At 39.2% G+C, this 23004-nt stretch overlaps 1 protein-coding gene across 5 annotated transcripts in view; it reads left to right on the top strand.

Moving 5' to 3' along the window:
• Positions 1-815: 815 nt before the first annotated feature.
• The window catches only part of CREB1 (cAMP responsive element binding protein 1), a 60739-nt gene continuing 38550 nt past the window's right edge, over positions 816-23004 (top strand). For 2 of the 5 annotated variants that reach the window (XR_008682219.2, XM_055398643.2), the window contains exons 1-2: positions 817-2339; positions 22398-22519. Coding sequence is in view for 3 of the 5 variants with exons in the window: in XM_055398643.2 (XP_055254618.1) it covers positions 22406-22519 (114 nt within the window). In the remaining 2 variants the exon portion in view is untranslated. Of the gene's footprint in view, positions 2340-22397; positions 22520-23004 lie in introns of all 5 variants that reach the window. The other 3 variants (XM_055398644.2, XM_055398645.2, XM_055398647.2) reach the window with 3 other exon arrangements.

Genomic DNA, 23004 nt, shown 5'->3' with positions numbered 1-23004 from the left:
ACTTGGAAATATGAAACTAGAGTTCAAGAGTAAGATCTAGGCTTGAGCTTTGAGCTGGAGTCTTTGGCGTGTGGTATCTGAAGGGAACAGAAGAGGATGAGACCACCTAGGAGAGCACATACGGTGGGACTCCAGAAGCAGGTGAAGCTCAACAGCATTCTAGTATTTAACAGTTGGTTAAAGGAGGAGAAGCGGATTGTTAAAGAACCAGAGAGTTAAGCGGAAAACAAGAGTGTAAGACAAGAGCATATGTGGATGAGGGTGTGGGCAATAGTGTAAGATGCCAGAACAAGGTCTTGTAAGCAGAGGCCTGAAGCTTGTCTGTGACATTTCAGAGCTGCTCCAGGTGTGTGGTAAGAACAGAAACTAGACTAGAGAGGGCCGAAGAGTGAGTCATGAGAGAATGTCCACGTGGTAAGAGATGGAGAGGGACTTAAAGACAGAAATCTAGACGTGAGAGACTTGGTGGTGGTTTAGTTGCTAAGTCGTATTCGACTCTTGTGACCCCATGGACTGTAGCCTGCCAGGTTTCTCTGTCCGTGGGATTATCCAGGCAAAAATACTGGAGCAGGCTGCCATTTCCTTCTCCAGGGGAGAGACTTAAGGATGTTTAAATACTAGAGAGAAACGCCGGTAGAGGAAGAAGGGTTGAAAATAACGGAAGGAAAGGAGGTTATTCTTCAGCCCAAAGAGAAAGCAGATCTACAGTACAAGGCTACCGTACGGGGCTAGGGAACTCTTTCAACAGGAAGTAAGTATGGGGCGGAGCTCTGACTTGGACCCTCTCCGCTTCCTAAGACACATTTGCTTTAAGCGTGCCTGCTAAGTTGCTTCACTCGTGTCCGACTCTTTGCAACCCCATGGACTGTTGGCCCTCCAGGCTCCTCTGTCCATGGGATTCTCCAGGCAAGAATATTGGAGTGGGCTGCCATTTCCTTCTCCAGAGTTTTAAGCGACTAAAAGTGAATGACAACAGACCTGAAAGCCCGGGAGAGAGCATTGCGGAGTTAAATAAAACGGATAATGATAGTCAGCATCGCGTCTCCGGTGACCTCTGAGGGGGCAAGATCAGCAGCTTCCAGGCAACGGAAGTCGCACTGAGGGTTCGGATGGGGGAGTGGGTGGTGAAGAGAAAGGGGCAGTGGCTGCAGTAGAAAACTGTGAAAATGAAAGCAATACAGGATGGTTTCCCCCCACCCCCAAAAAAGGCAGGCAGGTAAGGGGGGTTAGGGGAAGACATGTTCAAAATGCAAAAGAGCAACCTCGGTCAGGGCAGGTCATGGCTCAGAGGCCGAAGGTGTGCCCCACGGGCCTGGCCGTCCTCGCTGCCCGGCTAAACTCCGCCAGCTGCCCGGAGTCCCAGGGCCTCCGTCCCTCGAAATTGAACGGTCCCGTCACACAGAGTCGGACACGACTGAAGTGACTTAGCAGCAGCAGCAGCAGCCGGCGGCCGCCAGGTTTCTCTGCGGATTCTCGGAGCGGAGCCTCCCGGCCTGCCCAGAAAGGCGGAAAACCCTTCCCACAGGGGCCCACGACGCCCCCGGGCGGCGCCGGCGCCGCGCCGAGGCCTAGCATCCCAGCGTCCGGCCCAGGCCTCGGGGAACCGCAGAGCTGCAGCAGGCCTTCCTCCCTGGCTCCGCAGGGCTTCCGCGCTCAGCCGCAGCCCCGACCCGGTGGAGCGTCTTTCTGGTCCCCGCAGCTTTTGAAAGTTCCCGGGGCGGGCGGCGCTCTGGGGGCCCAGGCCCGTGTCGCTGCAGCCGCCCTAGAGCCCGCCGCTTACAGTCAAGGGCAGCCCGCGCGGGGGTTTCCATCGAACCGTCCACAGCCCTCGGGAATTCCCCACCACGCCACACACAAACCCCAATTCTTCCTTCAAGTTTCCGCCGCGGGTTTTAAACCGTCGATACGCGGCTAGGGCAGCGAAGGTGCTTTAGCCAGCCCCCCACTTCCCCAACCCCAGGTCCCCAGCCCACCGCCGCTTTCCCTCTCCCGGAGGAACCCCTCCGCCGCGCCCGAAGGAACTCGAAGGTCTTCGGCAACTTCCGCCTCCAGCGCGGAGGGCGGGGCCGCTCGAGCTCCTCCGGGCCGAGCTCGGCTGTTTCCGTGCGCGGCCGCTGCGCACTCGGCACTGGGCGGCGCTGGCTGGCTCCCTGGCTGCGAGTCCTCAGTCGGCGGCGGCTGCTGCTGCCTGTGGCCCGGGCGGCTGGGAGAAGCGGAGTGTTGGTGAGTGACGCGGCGGAGGTGTAGTTTGACGCGGTGTGTTACGTGGGGGAGAGAATAAAACTCCAGCGAGATCCGGGCCGCGAACGAAAGCAGTGACGGAGGAGCTTGTACCACCGGTAAGAGGAGCAGGAGGAGGAGGCAGGAGCCGGAGAGAGCCGGGGGGACGGAGGGGGGACGGGGAGGCGCCGGACACCCGCGCTCGGGGCCTTCCCCTCGCAGGAGGGGCCGCGGTAAAGATGGAGCCTCCGCCCGAGCCCCACACCATCGCCGCCGCTCGCAGCGAACAAAGAATAATGGCGGCGGACTGGAGCCAGCGGCGGCCGGGGCGGCAGCGACTCTGCCTGCAGCCAGCGGCGGCGCTCATGGCGGGGGGCGGCGGGCGGGCGGGGTGGGAGCCGGCGGCCGGGGGTGTGTGCGGGCGGGCGGCCGGCCGCGGCGAGCTGGCGCCCGCGTTCGCGTCGCCGCCGGGCCGGGCCGGGCGCGGAGCCGGGAGCCCGGAGCCGCCCCGGGGGAGGCCGCCCGCCGGCCCGGCCGGCGCTGCCCCCTGTGCCGCCGGCCCGGCCCCCGCCGACAGCCTCGCCCCCCGACCCGGCCCGCGGTCCGCAGGGGCCGCGCCGCCGGGGTGCCCGCGGGGGGTGGAGGAGGAAGAAGGCGACAGCTAAGGGCAGAGGAGGTGAAGGTGCCTGCCTTCCTGGTAGTCTCCGTGTCTGCCATGCCCGCCTAGCGAGGGGAAGCGGTGCTCGCTCTGACCTACTCTCCTCTCCTCTCTCTTTGTGCAATAAAGTTCGAAACCCAAGGTTTTCCTCTCGTCCTGTATTTTATTCACGCCCTTTCCCCCCACTCCCGCCCCATTGGGAAAATGCTGTTTTTTGTGCTTTTTTGCTTACATGAGGTAATGAGAACTCGCGCTTTTTAAAATAATTTTTTTGCTCTTTCCCCTCACCCTCTTTTTTTTTTTTTTAATCAGTAGTCATGGAAATGCATTCTTTGGGGGAGGAAAGGGGTGCTAAGAAAAGTATATTTGTAATTAAAAAAAAAACAACCTATTGGGATCTTGTAAAAGGGAAGCTGATGTTTGAAAACAGTTTCGGTTTTAACCCTTTTCAACAAGGTAATCACTTGAGCGCTATCATTCTGAAACACTTCGTTGAAACGAGTATTAGCGATGTACTTTTGTTTCACATCACCTTGGCGGGGGGCAGCCGTGGGGTTGGGTCCTTTGGATCTCCCCTGGCACCCCAACCATATTTCTCACATCTTTCTTCAATACGAGATCGGTTAACCCTAATTCTAAAATTAGCCATTTAAAAGTATCCATTATTTTCCTCTCCCGTAGTAGGTAACCCTAGCCCCAGACCCACAATAATTTAAGCCACAAGGTTTATTTTTTCTTTCCCTGTTGGGGAAAAGGGACAGCAGAAAAATCATTGACACATCAAAAATTAAAAGACAGTTTTTAAAGGACCATGGGATGTGACCTATTTAAGTTTGTCTTACCTTCTTCAGAAGTTAAAATTTCATGCTAGCGTTAGCTTTCATCAGTTCTGCCTTCTAAAGGTTTAGTATATAATACTTTTGGTTGCCAGTTGTTCAAACCTTTTACATGCATTTCCTGATTTAAATATAAAGCCAAAACGGTTATTTTAAGTAATGCAAAAGGTTCTTTTTAAAATACTTCCCTGTCTCATGGTATGATAGAATGTTGATTGATACAAGGTTTCTTGTTAGGAATAAATACTGCTAGTAGAAGCAGTGTCTTCTGATTTTCTTTATCCAGGTCACTTTTCCAAAACCTCCTTGCTGTATTACTAGTATTTAAAAAAAAACACATTAGCCATTTTTCATTGCCAAGAAATTTAATTAAGAAGATGAAATAAAGAGTATTTTTCCGTTAAGAGTTGGGAAGATGATTTTATTTCCAAACACTGAGGAAATTATGGTCTTGATGCCACAGATTACTGATTTTCCTTAAGGATTTTCTGCAAAGCAGCATAAGTTGAATAGAATTCTTTTCCCTTACAGATACTATCTGACAATGACTCTTTGTTGAATTTTTTTTTAAAGTTATGATAGTTATTTTTTTTTGTTTTAGCCAAAAGATCTTTTAAATTTTTTAATTTTAAATTCATAATTCTTACCAGTCTCAGGTGAAACTTTGTAAACTTTTGTAGTCATTAATATTTGAATATTTATTTGTAACATGTTACTAAGTTATATTTCTACCCCCTCCCAGAATCAGCAGAAATCACAGTTAAATCTGCTTGAACCTTTTTTTAATGGATGTGTATTCAGAAAGCCAGTGAGTCTTTGATAGAAATTAACTGAAGATTATTAAAAGGGCATTTCTTATGGAAAATAAAACTCCAGTGTAACTCCTTTTGAATCATTTTTTTTTCTCCCCCACACAAGAGCCTAAGGAAACTTATTCATAAAATGGCACCTTTTTCTGCTTTCTGAGATTCATTTTCATGATTAGATCTGATTGATAGACATTTTTGTTTCTTCATAGAGACGTACCTTTATTTTTCATTCTAAGACATTGAGTTTTATTTGGGGAGATATAATATGGCTACAGTAAAACCAGGTATATAGCCCTCACTTCACCTCATTTTAAAAATTCTTTTCCTTTATTTACACAGTAGAAAAAAATTCTTGTAATCTTATGCTTACAATGTATCAGTGAAATTTGTAATTTATTCTATAAATGTCTTACCATGCATGGTTATGTGGACTTTTTTATAGCCAGCCTGTGACATAATCTTACAGGCATATCTTTCTTGATACATAGTGTCACTTCAAGTGACGCTTCTTTATTGACTAGTTAGAGCTCAAATCTGAGTTTAAGGATATAGTAGTCAGAGAATGAGAAAAAGAAAATGAAACGATTTTTTATTTCTTCTTACTCAGGTATGAACACATTTCTACATTATCACTTGAGACACAGTTTATGGCACAAAAGTCGGACAAGACTGAAGCGACTTAGCTGCAGCAGCAAATAATAGTTAGCGTTTACTGTGGCAGAGAATGTAGTTAGTGGAAAAAGCACTGGGTTTGGTAATCACAGGCTAGTTTGAATCCTACTGTTGCCACTATTATCCTGTGCCTACCCTCAAGAAATTTTGTAACCTATAAGAAGTTTCTTGATCTTTCTCAGTCTTTGTTTCTTTATCTGTTAGAGTAATGCCAGCTACTTTTAGTGTTATCAGATAATTATAAAGTACTTCCTTGGGGATTCAATTTATTTTTAAGTTTTATTTTAACTTCCTAGCTGTGGAACCTTGGGCAGATTTCTTCTCTGTACTTCTCATTTTCCTTGATCCTAAGTTCAGTTCAGTTCAGTCGCTCAGTGGTGTCCGACTCTCCGAGACCCCATGAATCACAGCACTCCAGGCCTACCTGTCCATCACCAACTCCCGGAGTTCACTCAAACTCATGACTAACTCAGACACATGTGGGAATTAAATGAGTTAATACATATAAAACTCTAGGCATGTCACATGTGGTCAACAAATGTTTCCTATTACGTTTTAAATTATTCTTCATCATTATTGTTACTGTGTTTTAATTCACTAGGCCAGAAGCTGCAGCAAATCCAAAGATGGATTACACTGTCATATCTCTCTACCCTCAAGGAACTATTGGGGACATGATGACTAATAAGGCAGAATATATGCCATAAGAAAGCAGTCAAAAGGAAAGAGAGATCACACTTGATGAAGATGGAAGAAAAGAGGATTATACTTTTGTATTTCCAATTTTATTTTTTAATAAGTATTCTTTTAGATAGTCCATAATTCAAAATACATAAAATGTCATGCAGCAGGTCTTGTTTTTTGCCTCCACCCTCCAGTCACCCAAGTGTTACCAATTTCTCTTTTGTCCTTTCAAAGGTGCTCTATCCATATACAAACCAATATGTATGCCCAATCCCCCTTTTTATTCGAATGTAGTACACTGTGTACACTCCTATATCTTGCAATTTTCACTTAACACAGCTTAGCATTTGGGTTGTGACAGTACATAAAGACCTTCATTCTTTTCATTATCAGGCACTTCATCATCTGGATATACCTTTGTTTATTGACCAGTTAGTGTGTTGATTTTATTTTTAGCTCTCATGGCATTTTATTTTTTTTTTTATTTTTAAAAAAGAATTTTATTAAAAAAGCACAAATGCAAAGAAATGAACAGAGGAAAATTTATGCGTCGAACCTGGACTGGTCACTTATGATAATATACATGCTACAATTCCATTCTCTCATGGCATTTTAAAGTAAGGAAATCTGTCATTATGCCTGTATTTCTTTAAATGAAAGATTTTGTTTGAATGAGAGATTGCAGTTTGTGATAGGAAGTTATTTAAACTCCCTCGATTGTCTTCAGTTTCAGTTTTGGTGTTTTTTTTAAGTTTTAGTAAAATGTCCGAGATGTGCATGAATAGGGAAGCAAGTTGTATAAGAGTTAACTCTTAAATTTAGTCTGTATGTAACCCCTTTGTTGTGGTTCTTATAGTCCTAAACAGACTCTTCCTTTTATTATTTCAGCCAATAAAAGTCTATAGTTTTCTCTTTAAATGAGAAAGAATATCTTATGTAGTCCAGACCTTTTTTTAAGTAGACCATTCTCACGGGATGTGATTACCCAGTAATCTTGATTACTGTACTAGCTTTCTCCGAGTTAATTTTTTACACACTCATTAACTTATTTTTTTATGGTTTTCTAATATTTCTTGGTGTAGTTATCAGTGAGTTTTATATTTGATACCTAAATAAACAGTTTCACCTATATGATTGTCTACTGAGACTTTACTTCTTAGATGAATTTTTTTTTTTTCTTTTACTGTGGAAGTCCTTGGCCAAGTTATTACTTGGCCCAAGTAATAACTCCTTTCAGCAAGAGCACAAAAGAAGAGTTTCAGTGCTCTCTTTTTCTTTTTTTCGACCTTCTAAGCAGCATTTAACTATTAGTACATTTTAAATATACATCGGGTTAGTATATTTATCTTTAAAATACACATGCTATAAGGTCTTTAAGTTGACTAAACTTAGAAAATGATAACTAATAATCTAGCAGCAGGGACTCAAAAAGCTCTCTTATCTTTCAAAAAAACAAATCATTAAATGAAGCTGTTTTGGTGATCTCATTCTTTGTATGCTTAACTTGACAGATATATTAAAGCTTTTAATGTAAGAATATTGTCTTACTGTTATTTTGAGGATTTACTAGTATTTTATATAAAATACTAATACATGCCAATTTTACCCACTCAGTGACTAAAATGTTTACAAAGCACTTTCAGATTGGTAGGGGTCGGGAGTGGATAATTGAAATCTGTAAAGACAGGAAAGTTTTCCTCTGCAACATATCTGGGGGCTACCAGGGAATTAAATGATTTCTCACAGTCTCATTGTACCAGTGAATTGCCTTTTGGGTTGGAGGTAAAGATCATGAACTAAAACAACAAGCAGATACTGTGAAGATGGCTACTTGTTTTCCTCTGCCAATTTAATAACTATGCTAACTCAGTCATTGTATGTGGTTAGTCTTGGTCAACTTTTTGAAATTATAAGAAGAAAGTATGATTCTAAATTTATACTATCAAATCTGTAAATGTAGATTTTTGAGACATAATTTGAAACACATTTGTTTCTCTTCTGACTCAGTATGCTCCCTTAGTATATACAAACTCTTTGTCTTGTGTTTTGCTTTGCATTTTTCTCTTTTCTTAGCTCTGCCAGTCCTGATCCTGTACAGATACGTTTCATTATTTTACCTAGTTTTGCTTACCTGTCTCCTCTGTTACCAATAAGAAGATGGGGCAAAGATTTCTGGTGTTCCAGCAGATAAGTAGATGACAATATTTTACATAACCAGTGATGAAAAATTACCTTTATGTATTTAATCAATTACATGAATCATAGCTTAAGAATGGTACCCCTTGTTAAACTTTTAAATACCTGAGTTGCTTTTCCTCAGGGTTGAGGTAAGATTATTAAAGTTTAGTTTACCATAAGTGAAATGGGCTGTCTGAACAAATTCTTCCTGGTTGGATTTATCTAGAATCTCTGAATACTGTATCACTCACTCATCAAGGTTTAAAGAGTAAGAGGTCTGAGGCATTGATGCTAACTTTTTTCCCAGAGGAGAAAAGTAAATATGTTTGGTTGGAGAAGAGAGAATTAAGTGAGAAGTTAAAATAGCTAAGTAATGACCTTGGTGTCTGAGTGGAGGATGGGTCTGAGAGTTTATACCAGTGGTATTAGAAAATGTCTTTACCAAAGATTAGTAAATCTTGGAAACTAAGATTTCTTTCTTTAATTTTAAGTCTTTCTCTAATGAACTGGTTATCTGTGTTTGAATTTCCTATTATTATTATATGACAGTATCTGTGTTAAGTTGCTTCAGTCATGTCCAACTCTTCGTGACCCAAGGGACTGTAGCCCACCAAGCTCCTCTGTCCATGGGATTCTCCAGGCGAGAGTATGACCGTATAGATGTAACTAAAAATGTTTGTAATCTAAATGAAGCTGAGTAACAATTTTGAGGGTGGTTATCCCTTTTTGTGTAAGCAGTTAGCAATAGGAAATCAATCATTTAATTGAAATTTATTGCTTGTTCTGAACTGTGTACTCTTAAAAGGGCATCATATTCTTAAAATATTTATTGCTTGCTGTTACTGTCATTTATCCGTCTAGTCATTTATTCAGCAAACATTTATTGATCATCATCTTTTTCATAGTTGGTGAAGTCATAAGAAAATTTAGTCAGGTATATTTAGAGATATTACATAAACCATTGTTCTAGTTGCTATAGAAGCCTGAGTATGTGGCTTTACTGCCCACAAGGAACTTACAGTATAAGGAGATGTCAGAAACAAGTATAATAAAAAACAGTTTATATGTGTCAGAATGTCAGTTTTCACTGTCTTAAAGGACTATTGAGTTTAGAAGAAAAGGTGTTCAGTGAGGAAACTTTGTGAGAAGATAGTACTCAAATTGCATATGGAAGAACTTGAAAGGTAAAAGGCGAGTGTATTATGGGCAGTGGCATGGACAACAAAAGTGAAGACGTGGAAGCAGAATGAACTTGATACATTCACCTTTCTTGAGGAGAAGACAGTGTTGTGTTAAATGTAGGAGCCCTAAGTGTGAAGCAGGAAGGTGTAAATTTCATGTAAGAGGTGGAGCAACATAAATAGAGGAATGGTGTGATATGACAAGCTAAAATGTAGGTAAATGGGCTCCATATCCCCAGTCCTAGGCAACTGCTAAAGTTCTCCAGGCACTTTTTGTCTCCAGTGCTGAATTCTTTCAGTGCTTAGTTGTGTCCGACTCCTTGTGGCCCAATGGACTGTAGCCTGCCAGGGTGCTCTGTCCATGGGATTTCCCAGGCAAGAATACCAGAGTGGGTTGCCATTTCCTTTTCCAGGGGGAATCTTCCCAACCCAGGGATCAAACTCACCTTTCCTGTGTCTCTTGCATTGCAGGCGGATTCTTTACCTGCTAAGCCATTGGGGAAGCCTATTCTGAACATTGCATGTAAATAGATTGCGTTGTGATGAACTTCTTTTACTTAACACAGTAAAACTGTTAGGGTTTATCCATGTTGAATTTTATCAGGACTTCATTCCTTTCTGATGCAATATTTTATTCATGAATTCATGGACGTTTGGACCTTTGGGCCATTGTGAATAATGCTGCTATGAACATTTATTTATTACACATATTGTCATTTCTTTTGGGTTTATACCTCGGAGTGGAATTGCTGGCTTATATGGTAACCATGTTAACCATTTTGAGGAACTGCCAGACTTAGAGTGGTACCCTTTTACATTCCCACTGGTAGTGTATAAGAGCTCAGATTTCTCTGTATCCTCAGCACTTGTTTTTATTTTTCATTGTAGCCATTTTAGTGGGTAAGAAGTAGTATCTCATTATGGTTTAGATTTGCATTTCCCTAATGACTAATGCTGTCAGGCATCTTTTTCTGTACTTATTGGCCATTTGTGTTTCTTGGAAGGAGTGTCTATTCAGATCCTTTGCCCATTTTTAAATTGGGTTGTCTTATTGAGTTGTAAGGGCTTCCCTGGTGGCTCAGAAGTTGAAGCGTCTGCCTCCAATGCGGGAGACCCGGGTTCGATCCCTGGGTCAGGAAGATCCCCTGGAGAAGGAAACGGTAACCCACTCCGGTATTCTTGCCTGGAGAATCCCATAGACGGAGAAGCCTAGTAGGCTACAGTCCACGGGTTCGCAAAGAATCCGGACACGACTGAGCGACGGAATGGAACGGAACGGACGGATTGAGTTGTAATAGTTCTTTGTTATTGTAGATACAGGTTTATTACCAGATGTATATGATTTATGAAATTTTCTTCTATGGATTGTCTTCACTTCCTTGGCACGAAAGTTTTTAATTTTGACAATTTCCAATTCATCTTTTTTTTTCTTCCTTTCATTGCGCTTTTTGTTGTCATATCTTGGACATTCTAAATTCTTCCTTAATTATTATAGACATTGTCTAAATATCTCTGAAAGCCACGACTATTTAATGAAAAATATAACTAAATCTCCTAGTACATATTTGGAATTATACCCCACTTGCTCTGGTCTTCTTTTATATCCTGTGTCCAGATTCCTTAGTTTTTGAGTACTGACCAAAAGAAGCAAAGGTAAATATCAAGAAATAGCAACTTTGAAGCAAAGTTTAATTTAAATTTCTGTGAATTATTTGTTACTAGAGAATTTATTATGTTTGTGTGGATTTAAATTCTCCTGTATTAGGGGAATTTACAGTTAGCAGACTTTTACCACGGAGGCATCTGTGGTATCTCAGGCATAAACAGTCTGCCTACAGTGTAGGAGACATGGGTTCCATCCCTAGGTCCGGAAGATCTCCTGGAGAAGAGAATGACTATCCACTCCAATACTGTTGCCTGGATAATCCCACGGACAGAGGACCCTGGCAGTCTACAATCCATGGGGTTGCAGAGAGTTAGACACGACTGAGTGACTAACACACACACACACACACACCATGGAGGCAATACTAACTCCATTTTTTGCCTTTGACTAAACTGACCTCTGGAGAATTTAAATTTACAAACTAGTAGAACATTCTCCCTGGACAAGAAATAACAGTAAAGCATAGTCTTCATCACTCTGAATATTAATAGCATTATCTCTTTGTGAAGAAAGTTTTGAAGGTTTAGCTTTATTGATGATTACTAAAATTTGTTGTTCCTCATCAGTAGTTTTGGTTTCTAAAAGTTCATTTACTTGAAGGAAGTATTGTAGCCAAAGTCTTGTAAAAATATTGATTTCGATATCTTATTAATCAAGTCTGCATCAACAGAAAGGTTACCATAAATAGCCAGCTCTTCCATTTTTTCCATAATTCACTGTTTTTCTATCATTTCAAAACAGTTTATGATTTGAAATAATCATTAACTAAATACTTGTTTGGAGGGAATTTATATGTAAACTGATGGTGAAAGTGAAGTCGCTCAGTCATGTCCGACTCTTTGCGACCCCCTAGACTGTAGCCTACCAGGCTCCTCTGTCCATGGGATTTTCCAGGCAATAGTACTGGAGTGGATTGCCATTTTCTTCTCCAGGGGATCCCAACCCAGGACTCGAACCCAGGTCTCCCGCATTGTAGACAGATGCTTTACCATCTGAGCCACCAGGGAAGTAGGGATTAGTTTATACTTGCCTAGCTCTTTGGTGAGTTTGCGAGCCCTTTGAGACAAAGGATTCTTGGCTGCTTTACACTATAGTCCCCATAGTTTTTGGCAGAACACTTGTTATGTAATATGCACGAAAACGTACAATGAATGAATCCCTCTTGGAGGGTCACAGATTTGAAAAGCAGGATTAAAACCAATCCCCCTTGAGGTTAGAGGAAGCTGACATATATGCATATGCTTAGAAAATTAGGGGCTTCCCTGGGGCTCAGACGGTAAAGAATCTGCCTGCAATGCACTGCGAGAGAACCTGTGTTCCATCCCTGGGTAGAGAAGATCCCCTGGAGAAGGAAGGGAATGGCAAGCCGCTCCAGTATTCTTGCCTGGAGAATTCCATGGACAAGAAGCTTGGGAGGCCACGGTCCATGGGATCACAAATAGTCAGACACTTGTAATTGCTTAGACAGATTACAGATTTTTTTTTTTAAAGCCAAGGAAGCTTAAAAAGAAACTTCTCTCTGGAATCTAAATTAATTCTGATGGTTTACTAACGCTTTTCACCTCTGAAACAGGAAAAATAGCATGAGACTGTATTAAAGTGATTACCAGAAGTCACTATCAGGTTGATAAATAAAAGTCCTGAAATGCTGGACTTGATTTTTCAAGATTAGAGATAAAAGATACCTAAATATAAAGTGAAGTGAATCCTTATCAAAACTTTACATTAAGTCAACTGTGGTCTACATGTCATTTTTCATCTTTGTAGATTCAGTTCAGTTCAGTTCAATTCAGTCGCTCAGTCATGTCCGACTCTTTGCGACCCCTTGAATCACAGCACGCCAGGCCTCCCTGTCCATCACCAACTCCCGGTGTTCACTCAAACTCATGTCCATCAAGTCGGTGATGCCATGCAGCCATCTCATTCTCTGTCGTCCCCGTCTCCTCCTGTCCCCAATCCCTCCCAGCATCAGTCTTTTTCCAGTGAGTCAACTCGTCACATGAGGTGGCCAAAGTATTGGAGTTTCAGCTTTAGCCCCAGTCCTTCCAATGAACACCCAGGATTGATCTCCTTTAGAATGGACCGGTTGGATCTCCTTGCAGTCCAAGGGACCCTCAAGAATCTTCTCCAGCACCACAGTTCAAAAGTATCAATAGATTAACCATGGCTAATTTTTAAGATAAAGTTCAATATAACCTTGGTGCTTTGAGTGCTTGAGATTTTTCTAGTAAGCCAAATATAATTAAAATGATTAGCATGTTGCTTAATAGTTTATGCAGTTCTACTGCCAGGTATTTCTTCACTTTTTATAATATCGGAAGCTAGATGTGCATAGCCCTAAACAGTCTTGTAAAGTTCTTAGAAATCTCTTAACATCTTTAGTTCTCTATCTGTGAAGTCAGAGCTAAAATCAGAATTCCTGTCTTATGACTCCTGCCATATAATGTGTTCTGTGTTACTTCAGGAAAACTTGATTTTCACTCTTTGTTGTCTAGTATGTAAATAATTCACCAAGAATAGCATTTTAAAATTTAGTTCAAAGCAGACTGTTATAATAATAAACATTAACTTTATACACTTTTTTTTTAAACACTTGGACATTCGTTTTTCATTTCAATATCGTGATTTTCACATAGTCACTCAGGTTTTGTTGAGTAAATGGAATAATGGGCTATAAATATTTAACCTCCAGGCATAACTTTTGTAAGTCCTTAACAGTGTTAGCCTTGAGCTAGTTTATGAAGCAGAACTTGAAATTCGAAGACAGGTTCACTCTTTACTCAACATGGAAATTGCTCTTCTAAAAGTAATTACATGTAGGAGATGCATAATGCTTTTGTCCCTTTAAAAAAAAAGCAGCTTCAAAAATCTAATTAGTAGAACTTCATATATAGAACCTTATATAAGGTCACTTCTTTGAAAGGCTCAAGGTGGAAAAAGTTGTGAAAATGGTATCAGATGGGTGTTTGGATAGAAAGAAGAATGGGAAGAGTTCAGTTAAATGTTATTATCTAAAATAATGCATAGTCATAGCTGCTGCTTTGCTAAGCAACATTGTTTGTCTCTTGGTGACCAGGTATGTGAAGGCTTGTTTCAGAGCCATGAGTAGTCTTACCTGAAGGAAAACAAGGCAGATACATTTTGCCAGTACTTAAAAAAATAAGAGTAATTGATTTGAGAGGGGAAGGAAATGGTAACTCACTCCAGTATTCTTGCCTGGAGAATCCCATGGACGGAGAAGCCTGGTAGGCTACAGTCCATGGGGTCGCAAAGAGTCGGACACGACTGAGCAACGGAACGGAAAGCTTTCTAATTGAAAGATGGTATAGAATTAGTCACACTAGAATATGAGGATGGTTTATGTAAATCGAATAATAACTTTCCTAATTCATTTCTGTTAAGTACTTTCTTTGAGGACAGTTTCTTACAGAGCATACTACATATTTTAAAATAACATTAAAAATAGCATTCAAATGCTGTAGTAATCAGAAAAATGCAATAAATCATAACATGTAAATCTTGAACTTAAGGTGGTTTTCTCTAAGTTCAGCCCAATAAACAAATTAGGGAATTAGTTTTAATAAATAACATTGGAAAGATTCCCTTCTGTTGTATGTGGTTTTTTTTTAGGTAATGAGAGTCCCTTGAACTGCAAGGAGATCCAACCAGTCCATTCTAAAGGAGATCAATCCTGGGTGTTCACTGGAAGGACTGATGCTAAAGCTGAAACTGGAATACTTTGGCCACCTCATGCGACGAATTGACTCACTGGAAAAGACTGATGCTGGGAGGGATTGAGGGCAGGAGGAGATGGGGATGACAGAGAATGAGATGTCTGGATGGCATCACCGACTCGATGGACATGAGTTTGAGTGAACTCCGGGAGTTGGTGATGGACAGGGAGGCCTGGCGTGCTGTGATTCTTGGGGTCGCAAAGAGTCAGACTGAGCGACTGAACTGAACTGAATGGTAGTTGAGTACTGGCAGTTACTATTAATAATTTATTAAAACATATAAGCACATTTTCAAGCTTTTACTTTTGTCTCATTAGTGATTAAATTTCATCAGATTCAGATCACATAGAATTAATTTCAGATACAGCTTTTCTTCCCTTCCTCTAATATTGGACTATAGGCTAAAGTATGGATTTGTATTCCACTTAAGGGAGAAGGATCTTGGTAGGATCATAGAGAAAACTGTTTCTGAAAATTATGTCAGAATTTACTTAGCTTGTTAAAGTTACCAAGCTATTTTAGTTTTTCACACTGCCTATTCTGGTTCTTTCCCTAAAAACATATAGCCGTTCCGTTCCGTCGCTCAGTCGTTTCCGACTCTTTGCGACCCCGTGGATTGTAGCCTACCAAGCTTCTCCGTCCATGGGATTCTCCAGGCAAGAATACTGGAGTCGGTTACCGTTTCCTTCTCCAGGGGATCTTCCCGACCCAGGGACTGAACCCGGATCTCCCGCATTGGGGGCAGACGCTTTAACCTCTGATATATATATGTATATGTGTGTGTATATATATATAAAACCTTAATTTGTTAGGGTATAATCAGTCTCTAATCAAATAAGGTTCTTATAGCTGGAGTTGATACGTGATACATGTGTTGAGCGTGGAATGTGCTTGTGTATGTATGTACATACCTACACACATGTATACATACACATTACAACATTCAAATATGCTATTTTCCTATCTGGTTTCAGTGAAAGTATGCTGTATTTAATACCAAATGACTATTATTAGCATCTGAAACCTGAAGCATTAAATTTCCAGTATTGATTGCATACATCTCAGTTCTGCTTAATAGGGCATACAATGAAGATAAATGAAGTGTCTCAAGGTTAACAACCAAAAAGCATACAGGAGGAAAAAATAGAGGAAAAGAAGCAGTGCACCATAATCGTTGACTCCTGGAAAGTTAGAGTCCTTTATGTAGCAGCTGAACATTTTGCTTTCATTTGCTTTAGTAAGTTAATCATGTGGTGGTGGTTTAGTTGCTAAGTCGTGTCCAACTGTTGGGACCGCATGGACTGTATGTAGCCCACCAGGCTCCTCTGTCCATGGGATTTTCAAGGCAAGAATACTGGAGTGGGTTGACATCTCCTTCTCCGGGGGACCTTCCCAACCCAGGAATCGAGCCTGGGTCTCCTGAATTGTAGGCAGATTCTTTGCCAACTGAGCTACAAGGAAAGCTCAAATTAATCGTAACACTCAGAATAATAATTGAGAGATATTGAAGGTGTACGAGTATGCTAACAAGGCTTTCAAACAGCTGTAATATACTAAAAAATGAACAAGTACAAAATAATAACTATGTAAAAAATATTGTACATGAGCCCTAGATGTTTTTAGGTTTTCTCAAAATATTTTTAGTAATACATTTGACTGTGACAACAAGCTGGTCATTTAGTTGTAAAATCGTGTGCCCAAATGTGACTTTTTGCTGTGATTAACTCTGGAGACTTTAAGTCTAAAGTCTGCTTTTGTGAGTTCCTTAAAAATCCCTGGACTTGGTGAAAGTTCAGGAGTCACCCACTTGCTAGATACAGGAGCAGGTTTCTTTTCCCCTCATTTATAACAGATCATTTGCATTTTAAAAACCATGGCATATATTCATATGTTCTCTTAGTTATGAATGTATTATTTCTTCTTTAGAGTCAAAAGTCACAGTTCATTTCTATGAATACTGAACCTTTCATTCTAAACTGGATTACATTTGTCATAGATGTAAGGGATTAAAAAGTAAACTTGTGAGGGAGATGGATTTATTTTTTATAAACTTGAGCTAGAATGTTTAGGATCTTAAGGATCTGAGCACTTCTTAAAGTTCCAAGTATTTTAGGATAAAGAACAAGGTGAAGATTTACAGCATTCTTTCCTTTCACTTAATGGTTGTTAGCGAAAGTGATGATACAGGCTTGCTTTCTTGTTCAGTGACCTTTATTACAGAATTTGGTACTGCCAGAAATTTCTCCCTGATTTGGTATCGTTCTGTATAGGCACTGGGTAGGTGAATTTGAAGGCTACCTTATCCATGACGGCTTTATACTTATCCACTTTTATAGTACTGAAAATCCCTCAGCATCCTTCCCACCCTTATATTTTACCCAACACTTAACTGTGTTCTGATTTGTGACATGTTTTACTTGTTATACTTTCTTCTATTTCCACACACTAGAATATAAATTCCACAAAGTTCTAAAAAAAATTATTTCTTCATCTCCAGTGACTTGAACAGTGCCCAACATGTAAGTACTCGGATATAATGCTATAATACAAGTATACTGTATATAATGTAAGTTGTTAAAATTGAAGATCCTGTTGGTTTAAAAATAGTGAACTATTCACTTCTGGTGAGTTACCTCCGGATATATTGCTTTACAGAGTAAAATACATTGCAACATAAAAATTCTAAACCCATTAACTTAACTTTGAGACATCATTCTCATATTCTTATTTTGCCCTATTAGCTGCAGATTGATTAGGAATGACCATCCTTTATCTTTCATCCTTTATATACCAGCCACTGACTCACTCATTTCTCTAAAGGCCTACTATAATTAAAGTCTTTGCTTATAACATTTTTCTTACCAGAAAATAAATCCCCAAATTTATTAATACTGTATTTATCCTCAGTGTTTGGCATTCCACCACTCTTGACTATTGCAGCATACTGTCGTCTTAAATAGGCACTTAACTGGAATGTTTATCCTAACTATATTGAAATTTTTGAATATCAATTGTCTTGACCATGTAAAGGTACAAAAGTGATACAATCCTAGTCAGATAAATTTCTTGAAACTTTCTAAGATGGAAAGAAAAAGCTGCTTTATTCTCTTTGAAAATTAAGAAAAGGACTGTTAAACTGATAAATATTATGTATCATAATTTATCTGAATGGTAATATTTTTATATTTGCCCAAGATTAAGGGGCTAGGCGACATATTTTTAGTCCATCGTCTTTGCTGTGAACCATATAGTAAAAGGAGGTAATAAATACTAAGTGGCCTGCATAATTATGTGTGTGTGCATGCATCTTATGTTGTCAAAGATCAAAGCATTTAAAATTGAGAGAGATCTTTTTATCCATCTCTTGTTTTCAGATAAGGAAACTAGAACACAAAAAACTTAATTTGTCCCATGACCACTTGATGACAGCTCCAGCTTTCCATCAAATGTTAGGCTATTTCCCAACTATTCAGAATAGCATTCTTTGTTTTGCTCAAGGTGAGGTGCATAATACTGCAGAATCATTCTCTTTTTGTTTTTCATGTTAAGAGATAGAATTCTGAAGACCCTTAGAGCAAAATGGCATGTCTTTGTGAATGAATTTATTTAAAAAAAATTTTTTTTAGGCATGACACTATTTTGAAATTCATTTTTAAGTTCATAGTTTTCAAAGAATAACATTCTATTTTTAGGGTTAAATCATGAAAATACCTAAATCTTAAATATCATTCCCAAATAAATTTTGGAATTCAGAATTACTGGAAGAACTCAAGAATTCTTGACACACTGTCAAGCTAATACTAGATTTTCAATGATTTCTAAAGATCTGTTGTTTCTAATGTTCCAGATCCAGTGTTTTTACAGCATTCTATCTGACTTCATATGTACCTTATCTTTGCTTATTCAGTCTTTTGCTTGCTTTTGCACTCCCAAAAATGCATTTCATTTGTATACTCAATTAGGAATCTCCTTTCTTCAAGTAATTTTGGAAACCCATATATTGGCTCTGTTAAATGATCCTGTGTCTGAATACTGCTTTGCTGACTAAGACTGCTCCTGGGTTAATAGAAAAATTGAAGACTGTACACATCATACCTTATTATCTCTTCTCTCCACCTGAAGATACAAACACAAGGGAGTAAAAGCCTTCAAAGTCATAATTAATGTGCTCACATTAAATGGTAATTTAGTTTAGTTGCAGACTGCTGTTTCAGTACCTTCAAGGTGAAAACCAGAAGAACAATTTCTGTTATAGTAGACTCTCTTAAATTTTTTACCTGAAACAAATTGTTTTTCCTTAAATGATTCTCACTTGTACTTTGAGAAAGGCCTGAATTAACTGATGAAAGACAACAATTATACTGTTGCTCAAGTGGTTGATATCTACTGAAGCTAATTAATATAGCTGTCCCCCACTTTGAAAAAGGTTTGGTTGTCTTCCAGAATGAAATGGTAATGAAACACTGGCAGTTTATTTACATGGGGGATCCTAACCATTGGAAATACCACAGTTTGTCTTTAGAAGAAAATTAAAAGTAAGTAAAATAATATCATTTAGTTGGGGAGGGAAGAAGATGCAAATCACATTCTTTTTTTGAATGTGACCTTGTAACTATAATTACTTATGTTAACTAATGGTTTTATTCTTTTATTATAGAATCATAAATATTTTATTTTCTGAAGCAAGTTGCAGTGATACCCTTCCCAGGTGGCACTAGTGGTAAAGAACCCGCCTGCCAATGCAGGAGATACAGGAGATGTGGATTCAGTCCCTGGGTCAGGAAGATCCCCTGAGGAAGGGCATGGCAACCCATTGCAGTATCCTTGCCTGGAGAATCCCATGGACAGAGGAGCCTGGTGGGCTACAGTCCACAGGGTCGCAAAAAGTCGGACACGACTGAAGTAATTTAGCAAGCACACACCTTAAATGTTAAAAGAAAATTAAGTGGCTCTAACATATTGAAAAGTAAACAGAAGAAGTATGATCTATGCTTTGAGTTACTTTTAATCAGATGGTAGGGTGAAACTATTTGGATGATAGCGTAGGTTAAAAAAAATGTGATGGACTTCCCTGGTGGTCCAGTGGTTAAGACTCCATGTTTCCAATGCTGGTGGAGAAGGGGTGGGTGTTTGATCCTTGGTGGGAAAGATTCCACGTGTGGCGTGGTACAGCCAGAAAATTTAAAAAACAAAATGTGGCTTGGACTGAAGTCTTTCCAAAATGGTTGTGTATTCTCTGTCTACAAAAAAGGTATTTTGATGGTAAATTTGTGTTTATCTTTGTTCTCATTAAGTTGATGATATGGGGGAGAAGATAGAGAAAAGTTTGTGGATTTCTGCTGTTACTTAGCTTGACTCAGTGGGTTGCTACAAGTCAGACATGACTGAGCGACTTCACTTTCACTTTTCACTTTCATGCATTGGAGAAGGAAATGGCAACTCACTCCAGTGTTCTTGCCTGGAGAATCCCAGGGACGGGGGAGCCTGGTGGGCTGCCGTCTATGGGGTCGCACAGAGTCGGACATGACTGAAGTGACTTAGCAGCAGCAGTGCTGTCCTCAGATGGATCATTTAGTTGTTATTAAGATTAGACTTTTTTGCTTTCATGTTTTCTTCCAGAGCAACAGTATGGACCGTATTTGGTATTCACAAACTATTTTTTGATGTTGCTTTCTGTTACTTTTAAATTTGTGTGAAATTTTTTAGTTTAAAAGAGCATCTATTTTAAGTGTACAACTCAATGAATTATTACAGGGGGTAGTAAAGTTATTTTACAATTCTTTTTAAAAAATAGTTATTTTTACTCTTTGGAAATTGGGGTAAACAGTTTAGGTAAATTTTGAACAAATACTAATTTCATAAGTATCAGATTAAAAACTTTATCAGTGGATATCTCAAAATCATGACTGAAATCTTTTGATTCATATTTTCAAAATGTTACCCATCATTTTTGGTATTAAAATGTCTTTAATTGCACACATAATCCTGAATCCATGTTCATAGAAAGAAAAAAAATAAAAGTACTGAAATATATAAAAGGTGAAAATCATGTACAATTCTACCAAATCTTTCTCTTTTCAGAGCCAGCACTTATTATGGTTCAGTTAAAATTTCTACACCTTTTCCATGCATATACCTTTATAACAATTTGTCTAACATTATTATTTTTTTTAATGTAAATGGGGTTCTACTTTATAATAAGTTCTAAAACTTGCCATTTCACTGTCTTGGAAAGCTTTGTCATTCCATTATAGTTAGATTTCATTGTTTTTCATTGCTTTAATTTTTTAATGGTCCTTCTAATGATGGATAATTATTTCTAGTTTTTTTACTATTCCAAAAAAAATTCTGTTTTTGTAAACTAGTCAACAATAAGAGTTTCTTACTGAGTAGTAGTTTCTCTGTATTCTAGATGTTATTGTGTTGATTGTATGTATGAGATATTTTCTCCTTGTGTACTTGTCTTGGTGGCTTTTGTCTTGTTAATATTTTAAATAATTATGCAGTCAAATCTGTTGATCTTTTCCTTTGTCATTTGTTCTGTGGCTTCTTTATTTCTAAATTATTCATTTCCACAGAGATATTTTCATTTTTAACTGTCACTTGTAAAAACATTTTATAGACTCCTGTGAATGGTGGCAGAATGTTAGTATGTGATACATTTTGATGGCATGTAATAATCACATAAGGATTAATGACTATTTTGATTATCAGAGTTATAAAATAAATTAATAAATTCTGGAAAAGCATTGGAGTTTTTGTGTTGTTTATCAAATCACCATAGGTAGTCCTTACTATTTATTTTTGACAGGTAATATGTTAGGAACTGAGTGATAAACAGTAGTACACAAGTAAGAAATAATCCCTTTTATTGTGACTCCTTGAGACACAGTTCCTCCCCCAGTTATATCTATTATATATAATCAATTTTTCTAACCTCAAAGTAGTGTCTGCTGCTGGGAATTGCTCTCCACTTTTGCAGTCACCCAGTGCCAGATCTAACAAACATACTAAACTCTTAGCAAAGCAGGATCTAAAAGGATCAGCCTTGATTAATTTATCCAGAATCTCACAGTTAAAATGTTTAAGTGTTTTATTGTGTGTGTGTTGTTTGTGTGTATACATGCACATGTATGGAGTGTTGCACATTATGTAGGGTAAGGAGTCAGAATGCAAAAGAACCTTTTCCGTGTTTGAGGTCTCTAATTTGACTGTGTCAAGAGCCATAAGTTGAGCTCTTGAAACTTGGGCTATTTTGTCTTAACCACCAGCAATTTCCTGAGGAAGTAGGTTATGATTTTTCTGTTTCTTCCCTATGATAGAGGGAATACCTTTATAGGAGGTACCTTGAAGCCAATATCTCATAGACCCTGTCATCAGCTCACTTCTGCTCTCTGCCCTCCCTCCTTACCTGATTGATACATTTTGAAAAAATTAAAACTTTGCTGCTGCCCTTCCTCTCCTTATTAGGACAGATTCATGGAAGAGGGAAATCCTGTCTTCCATAACAGATGGAGTAATACTGGGAAGTAAAAGGAAAAAACTTTTTTCTTTTTTTGAAAAAACTAGAACTTTTACAGCTCAGCATATTTGGATAAGTCTTGACAGTAATTCAACTACATTGTAGCTTAACTAGATTTCTGAGTGCATCTGCTAACCGAACCACCACATATACCTTTTTATAACTTGAAAATTGCCTTTAAAACCACAAAAGCACAAAGCACTGTAGTGCTTGTAACACTCTTCCATATTATTGTAGGTAACTAAATGACCATGGAATCTGGAGCAGAGAACCAGCAGAGTGGAGATGCAGCTGTAACAGAAGCTGAAAGCCAGCAAATGACAGTTCAAGCCCAGCCACAGATTGCCACATTAGCCCAGGTATAAAAACATGGAGAGATTCCAAGTTGTCTCTTCTAAGAGGAATATGTTTTAAATACGAGAGAACTTAGTTTTTATTAGAGGTATACATAGAACAAGTGGTAACATTCTTAGAATATAAAAATTCCTATTTAGTATCAGCCTAATTTTAGAAGTGACAGTATTCAGTAACATAGAAAAATGTATTGTTAAATACTAACACACTATTTGTACTAGTGACATGATTCAGGATAATTACATTTAAACTGATGGGTAGATGGTCTCTTAAAGGAATAAAACAATATGATAACTGGTATTTTTTTTCATATCATATAGATTTATTTGAGGGCATGGGGACACATAATCTGAAAGGCTAAATTTACATATGCTTAAACGAAAAAGAATAAACAAAGAAATTGACACACAAGTAAATATCAAGAATGATAGTTTTTGTCCCTGTATTTCTTATAGCATGATTCATAGTTCTTTCATTTTGTCTTTGTCTT

Source organism: Moschus berezovskii, chromosome 2 (genome assembly GCF_049115385.1).
Source record: "Moschus berezovskii isolate FMDL1 chromosome 2, NW_MosBer_1.0, whole genome shotgun sequence".
Classification (NCBI taxonomy): Eukaryota; Metazoa; Chordata; class Mammalia; order Artiodactyla; family Moschidae; genus Moschus; species Moschus berezovskii.
This window is presented reverse-complemented; position numbering and strand designations above follow the sequence as displayed.